This window comes from Vespula pensylvanica, chromosome 3 (assembly GCF_014466175.1).
Source record: "Vespula pensylvanica isolate Volc-1 chromosome 3, ASM1446617v1, whole genome shotgun sequence".
Lineage (NCBI taxonomy): Eukaryota > Metazoa > Arthropoda > Insecta > Hymenoptera > Vespidae > Vespula > Vespula pensylvanica.
The window spans coordinates 2,014,951-2,034,246 of record NC_057687.1 but is presented as its reverse complement, the minus strand read 5'-3'; the positions used below and the strand labels follow the sequence as shown (position 1 = coordinate 2,034,246).

General features: G+C 31.4%; 1 protein-coding gene across 2 annotated transcripts; it reads right to left on the bottom strand.

Annotated features, from left to right (window-relative positions):
- Positions 1-1,349: 1,349 nt before the first annotated feature.
- On the bottom strand, positions 1,350-16,435 carry LOC122627503 (elongation of very long chain fatty acids protein 4-like). 2 transcript variants are annotated; one of them, XM_043808629.1, is made up of 6 exons: positions 15,878-16,435; positions 3,494-3,575; positions 3,045-3,313; positions 2,746-2,917; positions 2,339-2,616; positions 1,350-1,755 (listed from the first exon to the last, which is right to left on the bottom strand). In XM_043808629.1, the coding sequence occupies exons 2-6, from the start codon at positions 3,570-3,572 to the stop codon at positions 1,594-1,596; spliced, it is 960 nt and encodes a 319-aa protein (XP_043664564.1). In that variant the 5' UTR covers positions 3,573-3,575; positions 15,878-16,435; the 3' UTR covers positions 1,350-1,593. The 2 variants fall into 2 exon arrangements, with proteins under 2 accessions (XP_043664564.1, XP_043664566.1); XM_043808631.1 differs by lacking the exon at positions 15,878-16,435 and adding an exon at positions 5,272-5,616.
- Between the last annotated feature and the right edge of the window lie 2,861 nt (positions 16,436-19,296).

Below are 19,296 nucleotides of genomic sequence, written 5' to 3'. Positions count from 1 at the left end.
TGTATGTATGTATTTTAATGTTGTACACATTTATTTGTTAAACACGATTTCTTGGCACGACTTATCCGTCCACGATTTATACGCAGAGACAAGTGCCGAATACAATTTAGCGCCCTCCTGTTGACGAATAGGATCAAAGAAAGGAAAAAAAAAGATAAATAAAGAAAAAAAAAAAAAAAAATCCAAGAAATTCTACGATGACAAGTCGATCGAACGATTTCGCATTTTGGAGCGACTCTTTTATTTACTTATTTGTTTATTTATTTATTTATTTATTTATTTATTTATTTATTTATTGACTCTTTTTTTATTTTTGTGATCAGCGCACGCCGAAAGAAACCTATTTATTTCTTCTTTTTTTATTAATAATAAAAATACGATAAAATTGTTTACGATAAGATATTCGTAGAAAAATGTTCGTATAAAATTCTACTGAAAAGTCGACGATAGTATCGAATAGTAATAATTATAATAGCAATTCAAAAGGAGGAATACAAAAAGAGAATTGTCTTGATGCTTTTTTTTTTTCTTCTTCCTTCTTTTTTCTTTCTTTCTATTTCTCTCTTTTCAAATTTCTCGTTTTGTGCGCGTGATTAATTGATCTATGTGCGATTTATGGAAATTATCCTTCGAATCAACAAAAGAAAGATAAAGAAAGAAAGAGAGAAAGAGAGAGAAAGAGAGAGGAGTGAGAAAAAGAAGAAAAAAAAAAATGATCGAAGACGTTTCATCGTGACACACTTTCGGCGGGCTCATTCCTGCCGGTACGTTGTACCTACATACATATGCGCTTGAACGAAATCGCGGAAGTCTTAAAACGAGAGCGTCGCTTTCGATCCTGCATCTCCTTCTTTTTTTTTTTCTCTTTTCTCTTTATCATTGTTATCATTTTTTTGTTCACTGCACTGAATTCCGACGACACGAATTCTTCAATCGTCGCTAATTATTGTATGTATATTAAACAATTCCCCTTCCCCTTTCCCCATCGCAACATTTCTGGTATGTTTTATTTATACATATATATATATATATATATATGTATATATATATATATATTTATTTATTTATTTATATATGTAATATACTAATATTATATGTACAATTCCTTCGGATCGACGATTAGAAGAATGAGTTTGCCGATCGCGGAGAAGAAAAGCCGCAGGCCGGTAACTTGGAGAACACGAGACGGGATCGATCGATCGAAAAATTGAAGAGGAAGAAGAGTAGCCGAGTTCGATGCTTTTTTTGAACGATACAATGATCTTGACGATGATTATGATGACGATGATGATAACGATGACGATGACGATGACGATGACGATGACGATGACGATGACGATGATGATGAACATGAATAAAAAAAAAAAAAAAAAATTGAGAATACGAAGAATCGTCCTCTCTATCCTTTTTTCTTTTCTTTTTTTCCTTTTCTTTTTAATTTATATATATTTTTTCTTTTCTTTTTCTTCGTTCTAAATGGCTCTCTTTGGCTCTCAAGATGTCTCTTCCTCCATTAAATTCTATGAAACAGTTCGAGTGATTCTTTTCTTTTTAAGAAAAAAGATCCTCGAAGATCCTCAAAGATCACTCGAACTAAGCCTTCCTTTTCGTAACGCCATTTGCATATCCATTAACGTGTCCATTTGTAAGTATTCCGTTACTGACTACTCCTTCGGATTTCTTCTCGTTTTCAACCATCTTCGATTTCTTTGTCTTCAGCCTCTCCAATTGTCTCTCCGCGTACGCTTGTTTACCCTGGAAAAAAAATAAAAAAATAAAAAAAACACATTAACATAAATTGTTACATAAGAATCTGACACATTTTGAATACGTATTGAATACGTATCGTTTTCTTTTTTTTTAACGACAGAATTTTTTATTAATATATAAGACTCGGTGATAATCAATGATCACTTGAAAATATTAAATTTTGATTAATTTCAATGTATGGATTATATCATTTTTCAAATATTCGAATGACTATCTGATTTTTTTATATCTTCGATTTGGTAAATTCATCAAACTATTATTGTATTTTAATTTTCCGATTGATCATTCATATTGTATAAATTATGAAACGATATCTCTAAATTAGAGAAACGAATAATGATTATTTAGTATTCATGAAATCACTATTTATATTATCTAATATGACTTCCTACGAATATATTACAACGATTAAAAATTTAAGTGACTTAGGGAATTATATCGTATTTCATTACATTTTATGTATCACTGATATTATACACTAATGTTTTATTTCGAAAGAATTACCATAAATGTCATAGATTATTTATTTAAATGATATTTAAATTGTTTATATGTTAAAGATACTCACCTTAGCGATATAGGCTTTAGCATAAAAGTTTCCAAATAGAACAATGAATGAGATCATATAAATGACGAGTGCATACTGCATCCAAAGAGGGAAATCGCAGCCTGATCGAATACCATTAATGCCAAGAATCAGAGCCGTTGTAAATTGGATTAATTGGAGAATCGTCAAGTATTTCTTCCACCAAAGATATTTGGAAACCGAGGGACCCAAAGCAGCTAACCCATAATACGAATACATCAACACGTGGATGAAACTGTTTACCATAGCTGGTAAGAAAGCTAAAATGAAAGGTAAAATTATTAATATTGAGTAAAGGTTTAGTAAAATGTATCGTTATCAAAATAAACTTATACTCCTAAAGGATTCTTAAGATAATTTAAATCGAATAAAAAATTATTCATACTTACTGGATCCACTTGGAACCCATTTGATACCGATCCACCAAAGGGAAAACATCGTCGAGTGATGATAGACGTGCAGGAAGCTCAACTGATTGTCCTTCTTACGTAAAATAAAGAAGAATGTGTCACAAAATTCTAAGAGCTTGCTAAAGTAGTACCACCATACCGCGTGTGCGATCTGTGAAAAATGATATTATATGTATATATGAATAAAAATTAAAATTTTCGTGAGCATATTAATTTAAACATCGATTTATTTTTATTTATTTTATATATTAATTCGAATATTAATAGTACGTTCGTACCTGCATTTCATCTGGACGTGTTATGTGTCTAATTGGTTGACAAACGTAGCTATATCGTAACCTTGTAGAAGCAACGAGAAGTTGAATGGCAATATAAGCATTGAGACAAGCCATGGCAAGATTGTATGGTACGAGAGCCCAAGTAAGCTTAAAAGCTTTTCGTTTTTTCATGATCTTTGGTCCAGCCCAAACGATCATGAGGTACAGCATCGTGTATATTAAAGTTGGTTTTGGTGAATCGACTAGCAGCCATCCTCTCGTTCTTTCGTCTAATCGGAAAATTTGTACAAATTTTTATTGTCATATAAAAAAAGAAAAAAATTTTGATAACGAGTAAATTTTTTTTCCTAAATTACTTCTCGAAATAATTTCGATAAATATAAAAGCGAAGAAGTTCGTGATATATTCGATAATCGAGAAATAATGATTAATAAGAAAATCGATCATACCTGCTAAAGAGAGAGTCCAGAGATAATAATCGTAGACATCATTGATAAGTGTCGTCGTTGAATTAATAAAGCTCGCCATTGTCTGTAACGAAAGAAAATCAAATCCTTTTCTCGTTCATCATTTTCCTTCGTCTCGATATCATTTCTCTTAGGTGCTTTGAAGCTCTTAGAAATCTCCTTAGTGATGGAAGGAGTTGTAATAAAAGAGAAACCTACGGGGTCAATCTTCGACTTTCATTTCATACAGGAAATTCAGGGTTGGCTATCTTGTATGTGTATAGATACGCATATGTGTGTTTGATCGTTCTGTATTAGCTGATGGAGCGGAAATATCGATAATGAAATTTACATTGAGAAATATTTCATTTCCTTGGCATCGAAACGTACCAATGATGAAATTACCTACTTCTTATCTTATCATTTTTGTTCAGAACAAAAATCTTTTATATCCTTTTTGTTTCTTTTTTTTTTTTTGTATTAGATTTTTTCTTTTTTTCGCTTGAAATTTTACGAAATTTTTTCTTCGATAGATCCGTAGAAAGTTTGAAAAAAAGAAAAGATTCCAAAGAATTTTGTAGAAATGATTTAGTAATTCGATTAATTCGTAGAAATTAGAAAACGTCAGATCGAGAAGTCAAAGAAAAAAAAAAGTGACGTTAGATTCGCAATGATATTTTTTAATAACATGTTATTAAGAAGTTAATATTTTTAATGTCCTATGTTCACATTATAGTTACGGTCATTCACTTTGAGTGAACAAATCTTGTAATAACTTTCACGTCGCACGAAAACTCTCATTCCTACCGTCTAATTCAAACCCTTACCGGAACTAATTTCTTCGAGACGTGTTTATCCATTCGCAAACCAAATTTTAACAACTGAGAAAATTAGATTCGAGAAATAGAATTTAATACTCCTTGAATCTGTTGCATTTTGTGTTAATTAATAATAGGATTTTTGATTCCTTGTATTTCATTCTTCTTTTCTCCTTATTTTTCTTTCTTTTTTTTTTTTAATTTAAAAATATTTTATCACGTACAATGCAATCTTTCACATTTATTTATAAAATTTAAAAATATCTTATGAATTATATATCACTCTTATGAATTATGTAGAACGAGAAAGCATTTTTAAATTAATACGAATTAACGGGAATTACGAAGCAATTAATTTTCAATCTATCATCTTAAATTTCTTAACTTCCCTATTACTAGTATAATAAAATCGACAGTATACTATCCGTTATATCGACTCTCTCGCGTCATAAAGATGCACACGAGAACGAGCTTGATATTTCATAGTGAAATCAATGATCTCTTTCTCTTTAGCTTGTCTGTTGTAAATTCATCAAGTTCCGGTTAACATGAACATCTTATCTCCGACGTAAATGATTTCCCGAAGTGAAAGTTTTGATTAATCAATTGATCGTATCGTCAAGAGTGTTATATTCATATTTTACTCAATTTGCGAATTTCAAATATATCTAACTTCATGAAAATACGAAAAATCGGATACGAATATTGGAACAACGATTACCAAAAAAAAAAAAAAGAAGAGAAGAATAAAGATCGATATATCGTATAAATTTTATATTCGATCGAAATGAAATAAAAGACCGAGGAAAAATATTGTTAATATAATTGTTGTTAATATCACTAAATTAATGATACCATTGATCATCATTATTCGGTTATTTGAAGCGAAACCTTTCTTATCGAAAATTTCTTTTTTTATATTTTTAACGAATGAATAATGAAACAAAAAAATAATCCTCTTACCTCGGCTTGCAGAATCAATTCTCCCCGATAAAATGAAGCCAATCTTCAAGCACGATACTTGCTGACTTTCTAGCCACCAAATTGAAATCTCAAGAGATCTTACTTTTAATACTATACAGTATATATTTACATATATATATGTGTATGTATATCAATTTGTATCCTCTCTTGAAATGGTAACACAATGTCAAGAGCCTCGCATGAAACCGAACGTTGAAATCACTCTTCTCAATGAAGAAATAGTTGAAGAAGAACAAAAAGAAAAAATGTTTGAAGAAGAAGAAGAAAAACAGGAAAAAGAAGAAATAGCAAGAAGTAGTAGTAGCAGTAAAAGACGAAGAAGAAGAAGTAGAAGAAGAAGAAGTAAAAGAAGAAGTAAAAGAAGAAGAAGAAGAAGAAGAAGAAGAAGAAGAAGAAGAAGAAGAAGAAGTACGAAGTAGGAAGACCGCTGACTTTGCCAAAATCCTGCCGAGGAATCGTCGTTTTCGTATAGCAGGGCTGTGCCGATGATGAGGACAGCGATATTGAAGACGACGTCGATCGGCAATGTGGCAGCGCCTCGCGTTGAAGTGACCGGTGTACTTTATAACCTTGGTCGTGGGTCCACGGAAGGTAATCGTGAAAGAAGAAGGGGAAGAGAAGTGATGGTCGAAACCCCTTAGGAGAGGTGGAAGACGTTCGTGGAGTGAGGTTAACACGTCAAATGAGGCCAAAATGTAAAAGCTGAGACAACTTCGATTTCCGGCTAGCTAAGTAGTGGGATACCACGTGCAGCTGATCACAAGAGCGTGGGGAATTCGATAGATCATTCGAAATCGTAGATTCGAGTAAGATCTCGCGATCGTACTTTGAACAACGACCTGATCTCTCAGATTGTCCCACCCTTGTACTCTCCCTTCCTTCGTTCGTTTCTTTCTTTCGCTCCTCCTACGAGCTCCTTTCGATCGTATTTCACCTTTCCAGGACAAACGGGTCTCGTACGAAGATCAACGTCTTTGAAATGACCTCATTTTGCGTAGCAAGAGTACCACAACTTGTTCACCACCTTCAGAGTAATCAACCGAGTTGATCTTTTTCACGGGCAAGGACATCGGATACTTTTTCCTGTAGAGTTTTGCTTGCAAAAATTCCCTTTCGATTCAATCAATTTTGTCGATACTGTCACTGTCCGATTAATCATACAATTTAGATTGGAATCCAATATTTATGTGTGTGTGTGTGTGTGTGTAAATTTGGATTGTTTGTATGTATTCAAGATATTATCGAACGTTAATACCGTATACATTTTTTTTCTTTCTTTTTCTTTCTATTTTATACGAATTCTTGAGAGATAACGAACAAGTGATAATGACATTGAAATTCGATTTTTCTTTTTTTCTTTTTTTCTTTCCTTACGTAGCAACAAGATAACGCTGTTACAATTAACGCTTAAAGGTTATGCTTAGAAAGGGAAATCAGAGTAGTCAGTTGAGTCAAGTCAGCAAACGTTATTTTTCTGATCGACTATATAAAATAAGATTTCTGGTGAAAATTAACGTTTGAATTAATAGAGAGTTTCGGATTAAAGGAATCACACAAAAATTTTATTCTTTCGTTTCTTATTTCTTTACAAGGAGGATATAGATTCGATAATCGAAGAGAAAGCATCGGCACGATATAAAAATGTGTGTATGTACAACGTATTTGCATGTGTATGTAAGTAGGTGGCAGACGGTGTAAAGGTGTATTAATTAAAACGGGTCAACAGTCCAAACTCTCTGTCTTTCGGTTCTTTTCAGACCCGAATCTCTCGGTGGACCAGTCCTACTCAATTTCACTACGTACACATTTCTACCATCACATACCGTTCATTCAAGATTTTTATTTTTTACCATCTTATTTACCTTTCACTAGAGACAAGTACCGTTTATGTTAAACCAAACCTTTGCCAAGGCCAAAGTTTCTTCCTTACTATATTCGATGAATACTCGTTATATTGTCCTATTTTCTGATAAGTGACCTCGATTTTCGAATGATTTTATTAATTATATAACGGTTTACCAATTACTTAAATCAATCTGTCTGAATTCTATACGTTAACGTTAGACTTTACAAATGTTTGTTGTTTTTAATGATTGAGAAAATATTATTTATTATTTATAAATATTATTCATTGTTTATATATTAATATTATAACAATGATTATTATTTAATAAGTTAGTATTTTCGCCTTCAAAAATAATATTTCATTCGCCAATTTGTTAAGATGCATTCGCTAATATCTTTAATCTCTTGGCATAAAAATACGAGAAAAAAGAAAGTCATTAATTTCTCTTTCTCGAGTTGACCGACCTGAGATGATCGATTTCAATGTGAGAAAAACTTATGTGTGCTTTCGATTTTTTACATTGTATATTATCAATTGTTAAAAAAAAGGAAAGCAAAAACAAACAAAAGATAATTGAATATCTAATAATAAAATTAACTCGATGAAGAGATCAATGGGATGAAACTGAAAAAGTGCTGACGAATACAGGATGGATGAATTCCTTACTGAATGTCTGAAAAGTCGAAAGTCATGACGAGAAACCTGTTTCTGTATATTTTACTGAACCAAATATGATTCTGGACCGTTTATTGAAGCTATGTATGTATCATGGGGCCAACTGGAAGCTGGGTTACCGTGTTGAGTTTTCTCGGTATCCAAAAGAAACGGTCTCAATGAAAAGAAATACAAACGAATGAGAAAAATAGAAACACAGAAAGAGAGAAAGAGGGGGAGAGAGAGAGAGAGAGAGAGAGAGAGAGAGATCGTGATGCTCGTACGTCCTTCTGCTTATCTGATCATTTTATTTTCTCTGTTTATTTCGTTCTCCAGGTCAAACGATGGTAAGAGAGTAAAAAGAGTGGGAGAAAGAGAAAAAGAGAACGATAAGACAAGATACGTCGATAAGATAAATCGATTCAAGTAAAAAAAAAAAATAACTAATAAAGATTTTCTATGCCATTTTTTTCATTGACCTATACCACTTTAAAGATTTCTTCGAGGAAGCTATATTGATGTCCTTTCAATGTTACTTGAATCTTTCCTTTTTATTTCATTCTTTTTATAACGTAATACGTACACAAAATTGACATCTATATTTTTATTCTTGTGTGTGTGTGTGTGTGTGTGTGTGCGCGCGCGCGTGTGTATCTATGTGTGTGTATGCGTGTGTGACACCTGTTATTTGTTAAAAAAAAGATGAATAGTATTTTCTTTCGTTTCTTTACCCTCAATTCGATTTGAAAGATTTGAAAGATCGAATCGTTCGAGCAGAACACTCCGAATATACGGTATCTATTTATATACTTTAGAAAATACATATTTGAGAGATCATCGTCCCTGAATGTTGTTTCGAAATAATGTCAACCGCATACAGAACATAAATATATGTCTGTACGTGTGTTTCAGAAATAGATCGTCAAACTTTAATAATATATTCTACACAATATGAAGATAAAAAAAAAGTTGTATAAACATGGTTCCAGAAACACTTGTTTTTCTATATTATAAACATTTTATTATTAATAACAGACTTTAAGAACACTTGAAACTGTTACAACATCTCACTATAGGAACTGTTGAAAATGATTTCCTTTCGTATTAATACATGGATTCTCGATACGGAACATATTGTCTAATGAAAATAAAAGATGTTTATAACTTGGAAAGAAAGCATTTTCGGACTTATGTTTATATGACTTTTTTTATTCTTAATAAAATATGTTCTTAAAATTTTGCGATTTATTACATATATATATTTTTGTTCTATATATATATATATATATATATATATATATATATATATATATATATGTATGTATGTATGTATGTATGTATATATCGCCTCGGAAGGTGGAGATCTAGTTACGATCGAAAGAGAATCATAGATGGCTCGGAGAAAACTTTCATTTAAACGTACTTCTTTTCCTGTACCGGAGAACGATCGGCTTCTTTCGAAGATGCAGAAACGATTTTATGTTCGCGAGTTTTAACGGTTCTCTACATACTATTATTATATTTTATATCCTCGTTAAAGAAAGAGAAATAATATTGGTAAAGAAACGTTATTGGAAACAATATAATGATATAATGATATAATAGCTGTATCAAGTATCATAGTATAGAAGGAATATATACTATGATCTTCTAAAATCAACGAACAACATAAACTCATTATTGACCTATTAATTAAGTTATGGGTGTAATGCATCCGTACGTCATTTTCAAAGATTTAGAAAAATAACATGGTTTACGAACGATCGAATGTAAATGTTTATATTTCGAAAGAGTTTGCTTTGGGCTGGTTATGACCATCTCATGGGAGTTTGGAAAGTGTCACACTTTACTAAAAGAGTACAGACGTGTCATCGTGGTAATGAGGCATGTTGCATTTTTACAATTCGATGGTAGTCGAATATTATTATTAAATAGTAATAATAAAAAGAAAGAAAAGAAAACGTTGTTTATATATTATTCGTTCGTAAGTAAAAAACAAAGAAAGAGACGAGGAAGGAGAAAGAGAGGAAAGTCTAATTTTTTCTAGAAAAAGGGAAAAAAGAAAAAAAACGTTGCTCTCGATATTACGTACCGTTTGATAGTTCGAGCGGTAAAATTGAGGTATTAAATTTATACGATGATATAAATCAAAGTTACGTACATATATATATATATATATATATATATATATATATATATATAAAATACGAAAGAAAGAAAAGTGATCCGGAAAATCGTATAAACTTGTTGAATGTTTGGTATGTGAAAGATAATAATGGTCGAGGTTCTAAAACTTCATCATTATGCACTCGAAAACATCTTAAGGTCGTTTGAGAAGATGAACGGAAAACACCTGCATGAATAACGCATCCTTCTCTCTTAAAAGTAGAATGTATGTGTATACCCTCCTGTCTTGGCTCTTTTCAAATCGATGAAATGAGAAATGGCGACGCGTTGCGCGCGACCTCGTTTATCGTGTTAGAGTCGACGTTACACTCTCTATTTTCGTCAGGGATCCAGGTGACAGTAAGCTTTGATAGTAATTCAAGGAGGTAATTTAGTACACGGACTTTCTTGATTTGCTTTTTCTAACTTTTCTAATCTTTTGCTTTTATCTTTTTTTTCCTTCCTTTCTTTGTCCTTTTTCTCTTCAACCTTTTATAATTTTCTAATCTTCTTTTAATCTCCTGCTAATTTACTATCTTTTATTTCTTTATTTCTTTTCTTGTTTAATATTTATCTTTTCTTGCCTCGCGTTTTCCACTCGGAGTAGAGATAATAAACTATGAAATTTAACGTACTTACTCGATAAGATTAAACGTAACTCCGATATCAATTAAATCGATCAATAACTTGACCATGAATGTGCACGTTCACTTCGAAAAATGAACTTTCGATCGTAACTTTGATTTTGATTAAATCGATTAATAAGTTTCTTTTCATTTCGTATTGACGCATTCCTATTAATCAGCTGTTTCTGCTAGCTCATGAATCTATTCGACGGAGACGATGATGATCGCAAATACGGGACTACGATTAGTTGTCGAATCATTTACAGTTAATAACTCCGCAATTAGCACAGAAACGTAATAAATTAGACAGAATGTAATCAATGATATTCTTCTGAATTCAATCATCCTTTCATTATAAATGAATTAATTAAATCGTGAATTAGAGAAAGATTTTAGAAAATTAATCATCGATATTTCCTTTTTTATTTTCTCATCGTTTGTTATGGAACTATTGCTGAAACAGTTTGACGTCATCAGCTTGTCACGGAAACGAATTGTTGCGGAATGTTGATTTAGTTAAAATTTAATGAAATAATATTTGACCTGATCAAGTCAAACATTTACATGGTGTCGCATAGTTTCCGAGAACTGAGTTCGCACCGTCGAATAAATATTCGATTTTCTTATGAGATTTGTAAAACGTTCGACAATGTTTAAATGACGTTAGTAAGTTTACTGGAAATTGGATATGTATATCTATAAAACTGATCTCTTGGCCTATCCATCTTTTCTTTTTCTTTTTTTGTTTCTAAACGACACGATAGAGAATCAACAATCATGTTCTATCAAAAAGAAAAAAAATATTCTACGTAGTTGTGGAAGCTCGTAAACGTTCGAAGGCCATTTACCGTTTCTCGCACGAAAGATTTCTACGAGCAAACGTTTCCCGGCAAGTATTTCAACAATTTTTACGCGGAAACAATACATATTCGAAAGAGTATAACTTCATTGCTTTTACCGAATTGATATTTCGAACGTTTTAGTACGAAAAGATTGAGGATTCAAATTTGAAGTAAATTTTATTTTATTACGTGTTCCGCGTTTGATTCTTCGAGCGTTTAAGCGTGAAAAAGTTGAGAATTGAAATTTTGAATGAATTTGTTTTTATTGCGAATTTCACGTTTATTATTACGTTTATTATTATTACGTTTATTATTATGAAAAAAAGGAAGATTGAAGATTCATCGAATTTAAAGTGAATTTGATTTTACTACGAATTTGTTGTTCGATGTTGTAAAGATTCTAAGAAGAAAGTCGTAAGAAACTTTTGGAAAATTTGAAATAATTTCAATTAGGATGAATATTGATGTGATATTTAAATAGTTGAGATGAGTGAAACCGCTTCTTCAAAGTACATGTTAACGATATCCGCTGGGTATTTACTTCATGCTAGGATGAAACGAAAGAAAAAGTTGTTCGATAGAGAGTGGTTGGTACTGCCTTTCTCTCAATGAATCTCTTAGATCGATAAGCTAGGTATGTTGCCGTTTCGATCATAGATACATTTTGATTGGCAACATGTTCGTTAATACTAAATACGTGATTTTATCGAAAAAAAGAAAAGCAATAAATATTACATAAAATGAAAATATTAAAATAAATAATAATCACATTGATTAATAATCAGAAAGATAAATCATTTGTCATTTCGAAGTTTCATTAAAAAAAAAAAAAATAGAAATTCACGAGTTAAATCATGATAAATTTTCAAGTAAGATGATATCACGAGTTATCTTTTAACGTTCTCGCGAATATATATTAGTAAATAATGATTTTATTTTGCTAAGAATAAAATCCTAAAGATAGTAGCAGTAATTTTCACGAAGTATCAAAGCAAACGAGTTCATTAATTTTCTCTATACTGGAAAGTATAATAAAATGTATCGATCGTATATAATCCAATAAAATTGTAATCAATAACGATTAAAAAGTAGCGTTACAAAAGTCAATCTTATCTTTTCTCTGGTATACAAAGTTGATTCGCAAGTTTCCAAGAGTAGTTTTCAACGAAAGAGAATAGAAACTGGTGATCACTCGACGATCGGTTTCACCGTTCTCGACCAACATCCTCTTCGGTATCTAGCGGTTATTAAATTTCGCTTTCCATAAAGAGAGATAAACTACATAGACGTTAACACTATTGAGTTGCGACAGTGAATGTACATGCGAATAATCAAACAGAAATCTTCTTACGATCGTTCTACGAGAATCGTCTTTTTTCGTGATTTTTTTTTCTTTAATGAGGAAACAAGAATCAAGGATAATAAAACGAACGATCGACAGTGCGAATAATAGAAATTTTAACTTAACTATTAGATAAAACAACGGACCGCTCGGAAGTTACAACGATGATAATGAATAGACGAAAAAATAAATTAGTTGCTAGAAATGATGTTTAACATTCTCCGTTAACAGTCAATAATTAATATACAATTATTATGGGAAACGCTTGACATTATGGACGAATACCATGTATGATTTTAATTTGGTTACTTTTAACTTCCTTTCCTCTCTCTCTCTCTCTCTCTCTCTCTCTCTCTCGTTTCTCTCTTCTTTTCTTTACAAACAACCTGTGACCTTTTCAATGACGCTTCAAAAATTCACGTACGACTGATCCTATAGCTGACGTCAAAGCTTGTCTTAACATCTATACGATGATTATGATGATGATGAGCAGTAGTGGTGGTAATAACGATGATGGTGGTGGTGGCAATAGTGGTGGTGGTAGTAAGGATGGTGGTAGTGTCGTGGCAATAGTATCTCTGTACTGAATCAAACGATACTCCTCGCTTTCGAGGTCAATGTCTAGGCCTGGCATATGCTCGCCCACGAATCGTAAACCGAGTGCACAGCAAAAGTTCACACCTTTTCTGCATCGACAACAACTTTCTTTGATCGAATGATTTCTTCTTTCTTTCCTTCCGTTTCGTGTCGTTTTCGCCGATTAGAAAGAAAAACGTATTTACTGGAAAAGCGTTATTTTTCTTTTTTTTCTTTTATCTTTCTTCTTTTTTTTCTAATCGGTATATATTTTAATATATTTTTTTTCCTTCTTATCAGTACAATATAACGGTATAATTAATATATATATGTATATAAGATTTATACTAAAATAATTATATATATGTGCTAGAAATTGCTATACATGAAAAACGTATTTGCTGACAGTGGCAGTTTTTTTTATAAGCACTTGGATGTGTCTCAACTTTCCTGCAAGTATAATAATAATAACTTAACCTTTTCTAAAGCATAATGTATAACGGAATATTTTTAATATAAACAATTTTTAAGTTTTACGATTAAATAATTACGTAAATAACGAAAAATCCAAACGCGACGTTGTATTATAAATTGTTAATAATTATATATATTATATTTCATTTGCTGTTTACAATTTCAAATAATCGATTTTAAAAATATAATACTCATATCTGCATACACGTGCGCGTTGTGCACGATCGTTAAAAATACGATAAAAGTAATTTTATCCTTGAAGAATTAAATGTTACGATCGTGCAATTTCTAACATTCCTCCTCATTACGTTTACTTATGAAAAATATTGATAAAAGTTCCGAACGGCGTTCGACGATTTCACGATTTTACAGTTCTCGAATTAAGTCGCGAGTACTACACGATAACCGCGAATTATCGCTTCTAATTTGTTATGAGTACGTTAAAGAGAAATGACATCGTTTATTATCTTTGTTGTTTATTATGGTTTGTCTTAACTTGTGAATATTTCCCTACACGGAGAAGATTTCTCTTGGATTAAGACCACTTTGACTAATATATGTAGTGTGTCTGTGTCTGTATACGTAGCTTGATAGAAGAAGCAAGCGAAAGTGAAATCTCTCGAGTAGAACGCGAATATTGTGGTTACTTATAATGGAGCTTTTATACATCAACAAAACGATAGCGATCGACGTATGAGTTTTAATTGAAAGATTTATTACCAAAACACGATGACGTGAAATCCTTAATAAGTAAATATACATCGACCTGTTTATATGACATTTATTAATTGATTGACTTGTTATATTAAAATTTACTCATAACATATTTGTAATGTTTGTAAAGATTTGTAAAGACTTGAAAAGATTTCATAGTTTTTTTTTGTTGTTGTTTTTTCTTGTTTTTAATGATCGATACGTGTATCGATGTGAATAAATATTTTTTCGAAAGACTTATTAAGTCCTTCAATTTTATTCGACAAATTAAATACCATGAATGTCATTGATGATTGACATTCAATTTTGTAAATCTTATTTAAAATTTTCTCAAGATTTTTTAAATGAATGACATTTAAATGGATAAAAGTATATTTCCAAATAAAAACTTAATATAGACAATGATGTGGCAATAAATTCTTTTGTATTTTTTATTTAAAAAGAAAAAAAAATGATGGAAGATATTAAATGAATTTATTGATTTATGAAAAATTTAACTCGATAATATTCTTTTGCCTTCCAATTAAATGATTAAGTTTGTAATTATTTTAATGATAAAAAAAAAAGAAAAAGAAAAAGTAAAGAAAAAAAAAGTAAAGAAAAGAATCAATTCCTTCCATTTGTTTTTGATTCGATCAAGGAAGACAAATAGAGAGCAGCTCGATCGCATCGTAACACGCGGAGAACTTAAAATACCCTAGAAGAGGAACGTGATGATGTGAATTTACTTTCGTGTCTCATCCGTTTCATTATCGACCCAGCGTAGATTTAAAGTAACGCTCACGAGAAAGCATCTACATATAAGATACACAAATGTTGATAATATCCGGGTGAAAGTTATAAAGGGAGAAAAAAGGAAAGAGTGGTGGTAGAGAAAGAGAAAGAAAGAGAGATAGAGAAAGAGAGAGAAAGACAGAGAGAGAGAGAGGGGGGGGAGAAAAAGAGAGAGAGAGAGAGAGAGAGAGAGAGAGAGAGAGAGCGCGAGATAATTGTAGGAGAGATACTTATAAACAGAAAAAAGAACTTTAAATCATACATGTAACTTTTTATCGCGCATAATTTCCTTCAGAAAAGAAATGTCATATATTTTTTCGAGTACCCTTCTTATTACTCCAAACGTCGCGAGAACTTAATTAAAACGCGTCTACAGTACACACTTATCGTAGTAACACGTTAGTGTATTTTCTTCATCGCCACGTGAAATCATTGATAAAGAGGAAGCCTTATTGTACTAAGTTTTCGAACTAATAGTAATATCTTCGAATAGGAAATATAATAGAGAATTAAAAAAAAAATAACAAGAAACGGAAGAAAAAAAAATCGACGAGATCTTGACGGTACTTACACGCTCGTTCCAATCACACCGTGCAAACTCCGAGTTTTCAAGGAATGCCGATCATAGAAATTCCATTAACTCACGTAGATCTCTTGAACGTTCACTCGCAAAACGAAGAAATGATATTTTTCAATCGAATTCAAGCAACACTCCACAGTCATGATTGTTTCTTTATTTTGCTCGTTTTTCTTTAATCAACGTAGTGCCGGCTGACACAGCTCGGAGTTAAAACACCTGTTTTCTAAAACGTAAAGGTCATTGAACGAAACCGAACGATCCGTCACTAGTTTCTTTCTTTCGTTTTTATTTTCGCTATTCTTACGAACTTTTCTCGATGTAAACGAGCAGAACAACCGCCCAGTGAAAAAAAAAAAGAAAATACGAGACTTCTTGGCAACGAAAAGTTTAAACCCTTGATCGAAAAAAAAATATTTCCCGAATTATTTGCCGATCAATTGTTATAGTTCAAGAAGGAACCGTTTCATTTCCATGGCACCAATTAAAAAGCACGACGGAGCTAACGTTCCTTCGGTTTTCCCGACGAGCTGCGAGGGTGGCGGGCGCCGGCCGGCCGCCATCATAGAAATCAATACGACCCTCGAGGGGTGTCTCTCGCAGCTCTATCATCGAATTCGATCGTGTAACGTTACCCTGTTAACCTGTTAACTCGACAGATTTTCGATCGGTAAACTTGAACCTATAAATTTTATTATATCTTTAATTCAATTATTATTATTAAATAATTTCAAAACTATCTCATATCTTATTTCGTCTTATTATCGTTTCGATTAAAGGTAGAAAACTTCGGATAAATTAATAAATTGTAAAAAGAAAAAATTGAAAGAATATAAGTAATGCTTTTTATAATAGCAGTCACAAATAGTCTTTTTTTTTTATCGGGAAAAAAAGTTTCATTGCTTATCTCGTCTTTTCCAGTTAACAGGTTAAAGAGAGATATAGAAAGAGGACACGTTGTAAGTTCGTTGATCTTCTTTTCGTTTTCATGAATGAACACGGAAATGCACCTGAGAGTACTCGAGAGTTCACGGTTCGTCGAACATTAAGCACGACGAAAATGAAAATTTACGAGAAGAAATCTGCCCTCTTAGTCTTATATACTTCCACGACTTTCCACGTTTTAACGATTGATTTTCAAATTTTCAAGATTTAATTTAATATTTTTTACGCTGATACGTGGAATGAGGAAGAATAGTTTTTATAATTTTTATTTATCGTTTCCTTCTTACGTCATTTCCGATGTTGAACGTTAATTTTTTCTATCTTGTCTTTTTCATCTCGTTGTTAAACTAATCGATGCCTTATTAAAAAAAAAAATAAAATAATAAAATAAATAAAAAAGAAGAAAAACAAGTTACGTTCATTATCGTGAAAGTCATTGTTTAATGCATGCTTTCTTTTCCAAGATTAACGTCATAATCGTTAGACTTTACAATGTTTTGAAAAAAAAGATAAGAAGTACGTGTGTTTTTGAGAGTTTCTCTTTTCGATTTATATTGCCGTGAAAACGTTTTAAGAAAGAATTTCATGATAGCCTTCAGTGTCGATAAAAAGAGTAAGGAAAGATGAAATGCAATTGTCAATGATTAAACGTAGTTGACAAATATCACATGGCTTTATTATTATAAAAAAATAAAACACAAAAATGTTGTAGTTAGGTATACGTTTTAAATGCGCATGTTTCTTCGATGCACAATTCATGCAAATACGCATGCGTGCGCATGTGCGTTTTCTCTCTCATATATATTTTAAGTATTTAAAATAAATTACAAACAAAATATATAATATCCGATACGATTGCTTAATCAAAAGATATTTTTCATTCTTTAAGAGCTTATTATTTTTTTCTTTACGAAATCACGAAATCATTTATTTTGTTTCTTATGAAAGATTTATACCGAATGTCGAAATAAATTAGACATTATATAATACTTCATTTTCAATGAAACGATAATTTTATGATCAATAAGATATTATGTAGAAAAAAAAACTTATAAAGACATATTTGTATATATTATACGCGTATATGTCATAATTCGATTATGTTAATTTTTTTTTCTTTTTCTTTTTCTTTTTTTTTTTTTTTTTTTTTTTTTGAAATGTTATTGAAGAAAACATTACAACGATAGATTTTTAAATATATATTATAAAGAGTGTTTAAAATAAGCCATTACGTTCTATTGGAATATTTTTTCATCCGAAGACGTCATACAGCTATAGCACTTCCATTGAAATTACCATACATAAACGATCATTTATTCCTTTATCAGAATAATATGTCGATATTTTCAGCACGAGATCTTGTAACTGCGTAACTGCGTAAGTGCGTAACTGCGTAATCATTAAAATCGCAGTATCAGCCGATGACAATGCAATCACGATCATTATAATTTATTCTATCTTTTTAGATATAATAACTTTATAATAAATATTATATAAGTAATAGATAATAGATATTATAACTTTATAATATTAATAGCGTAATTAAACGTAATGACTTAACGATCAATAAACTTTCAACAGTAATTAGACTGTTGGTCGAATAATTAACTTTTTGATTATATTCGATTAAAGGGTTAAATATCAAACGTACATACTCATCGTGATTTCTAAATCGAAGTTTTGCATCCTTAGCTTCATTTGTTGAACAGATTGCTCTCTCGTGAGAGAGACCTACGTAAATGGGACAATACATGAGAAGAAAATCATCGGGCGAGTGAACTTTCTACACCAAGCTCCGTAACATTCCAACGAACGGAACACTATTTATCTATCCTCCTCCTACGCATTCAATAACTATTTCAACGAGGACGATAAATGATTACGGCGACTATGTTGCAATAAGTTTATCGTATTTTTTCTCGATGAACGTCTTAGCATTCAAGAAAATTAAACGAGTTCAAAATAACAGTATACTTATGAAAAAAGCAAAAAAAAAAAGCAAAGATAATTAATGACTTTTCAAAATCATATATTTTTTTATTTCTGAATATTAACTAATCGTTCATCGACTATTAATGATATTAACGATTAGAAACGAAAGAAAAAAAAGCCATAGATGGTGAAAACTTGTTTCTTGTTTATTAGAGATTATTTGCATTAGAATTACTTAGTTTATAAGATATAAATATTGAACAATTTATTTCAGAAATTTATAAGAACTCAATGGAATGTATCCTGCTCGTTGCCAATACATATGTATCACGTAGAAACAGATTCTGTAAAATAGCTCCAGGCGAGATACAGAAGAGTGGTAAAACGTAGCGGATGGATCGTGAGAAAGGCGATCGTTTTGGATCCTTCCAAAGTTTCACCACGAAATAAATATTATTTTTCATCTGAGCAGATATTGTAATGGAATTTTGATTTCGGTTGGTTTCGAGAACATGTCGAGAGGTTTTGTAAGAGAT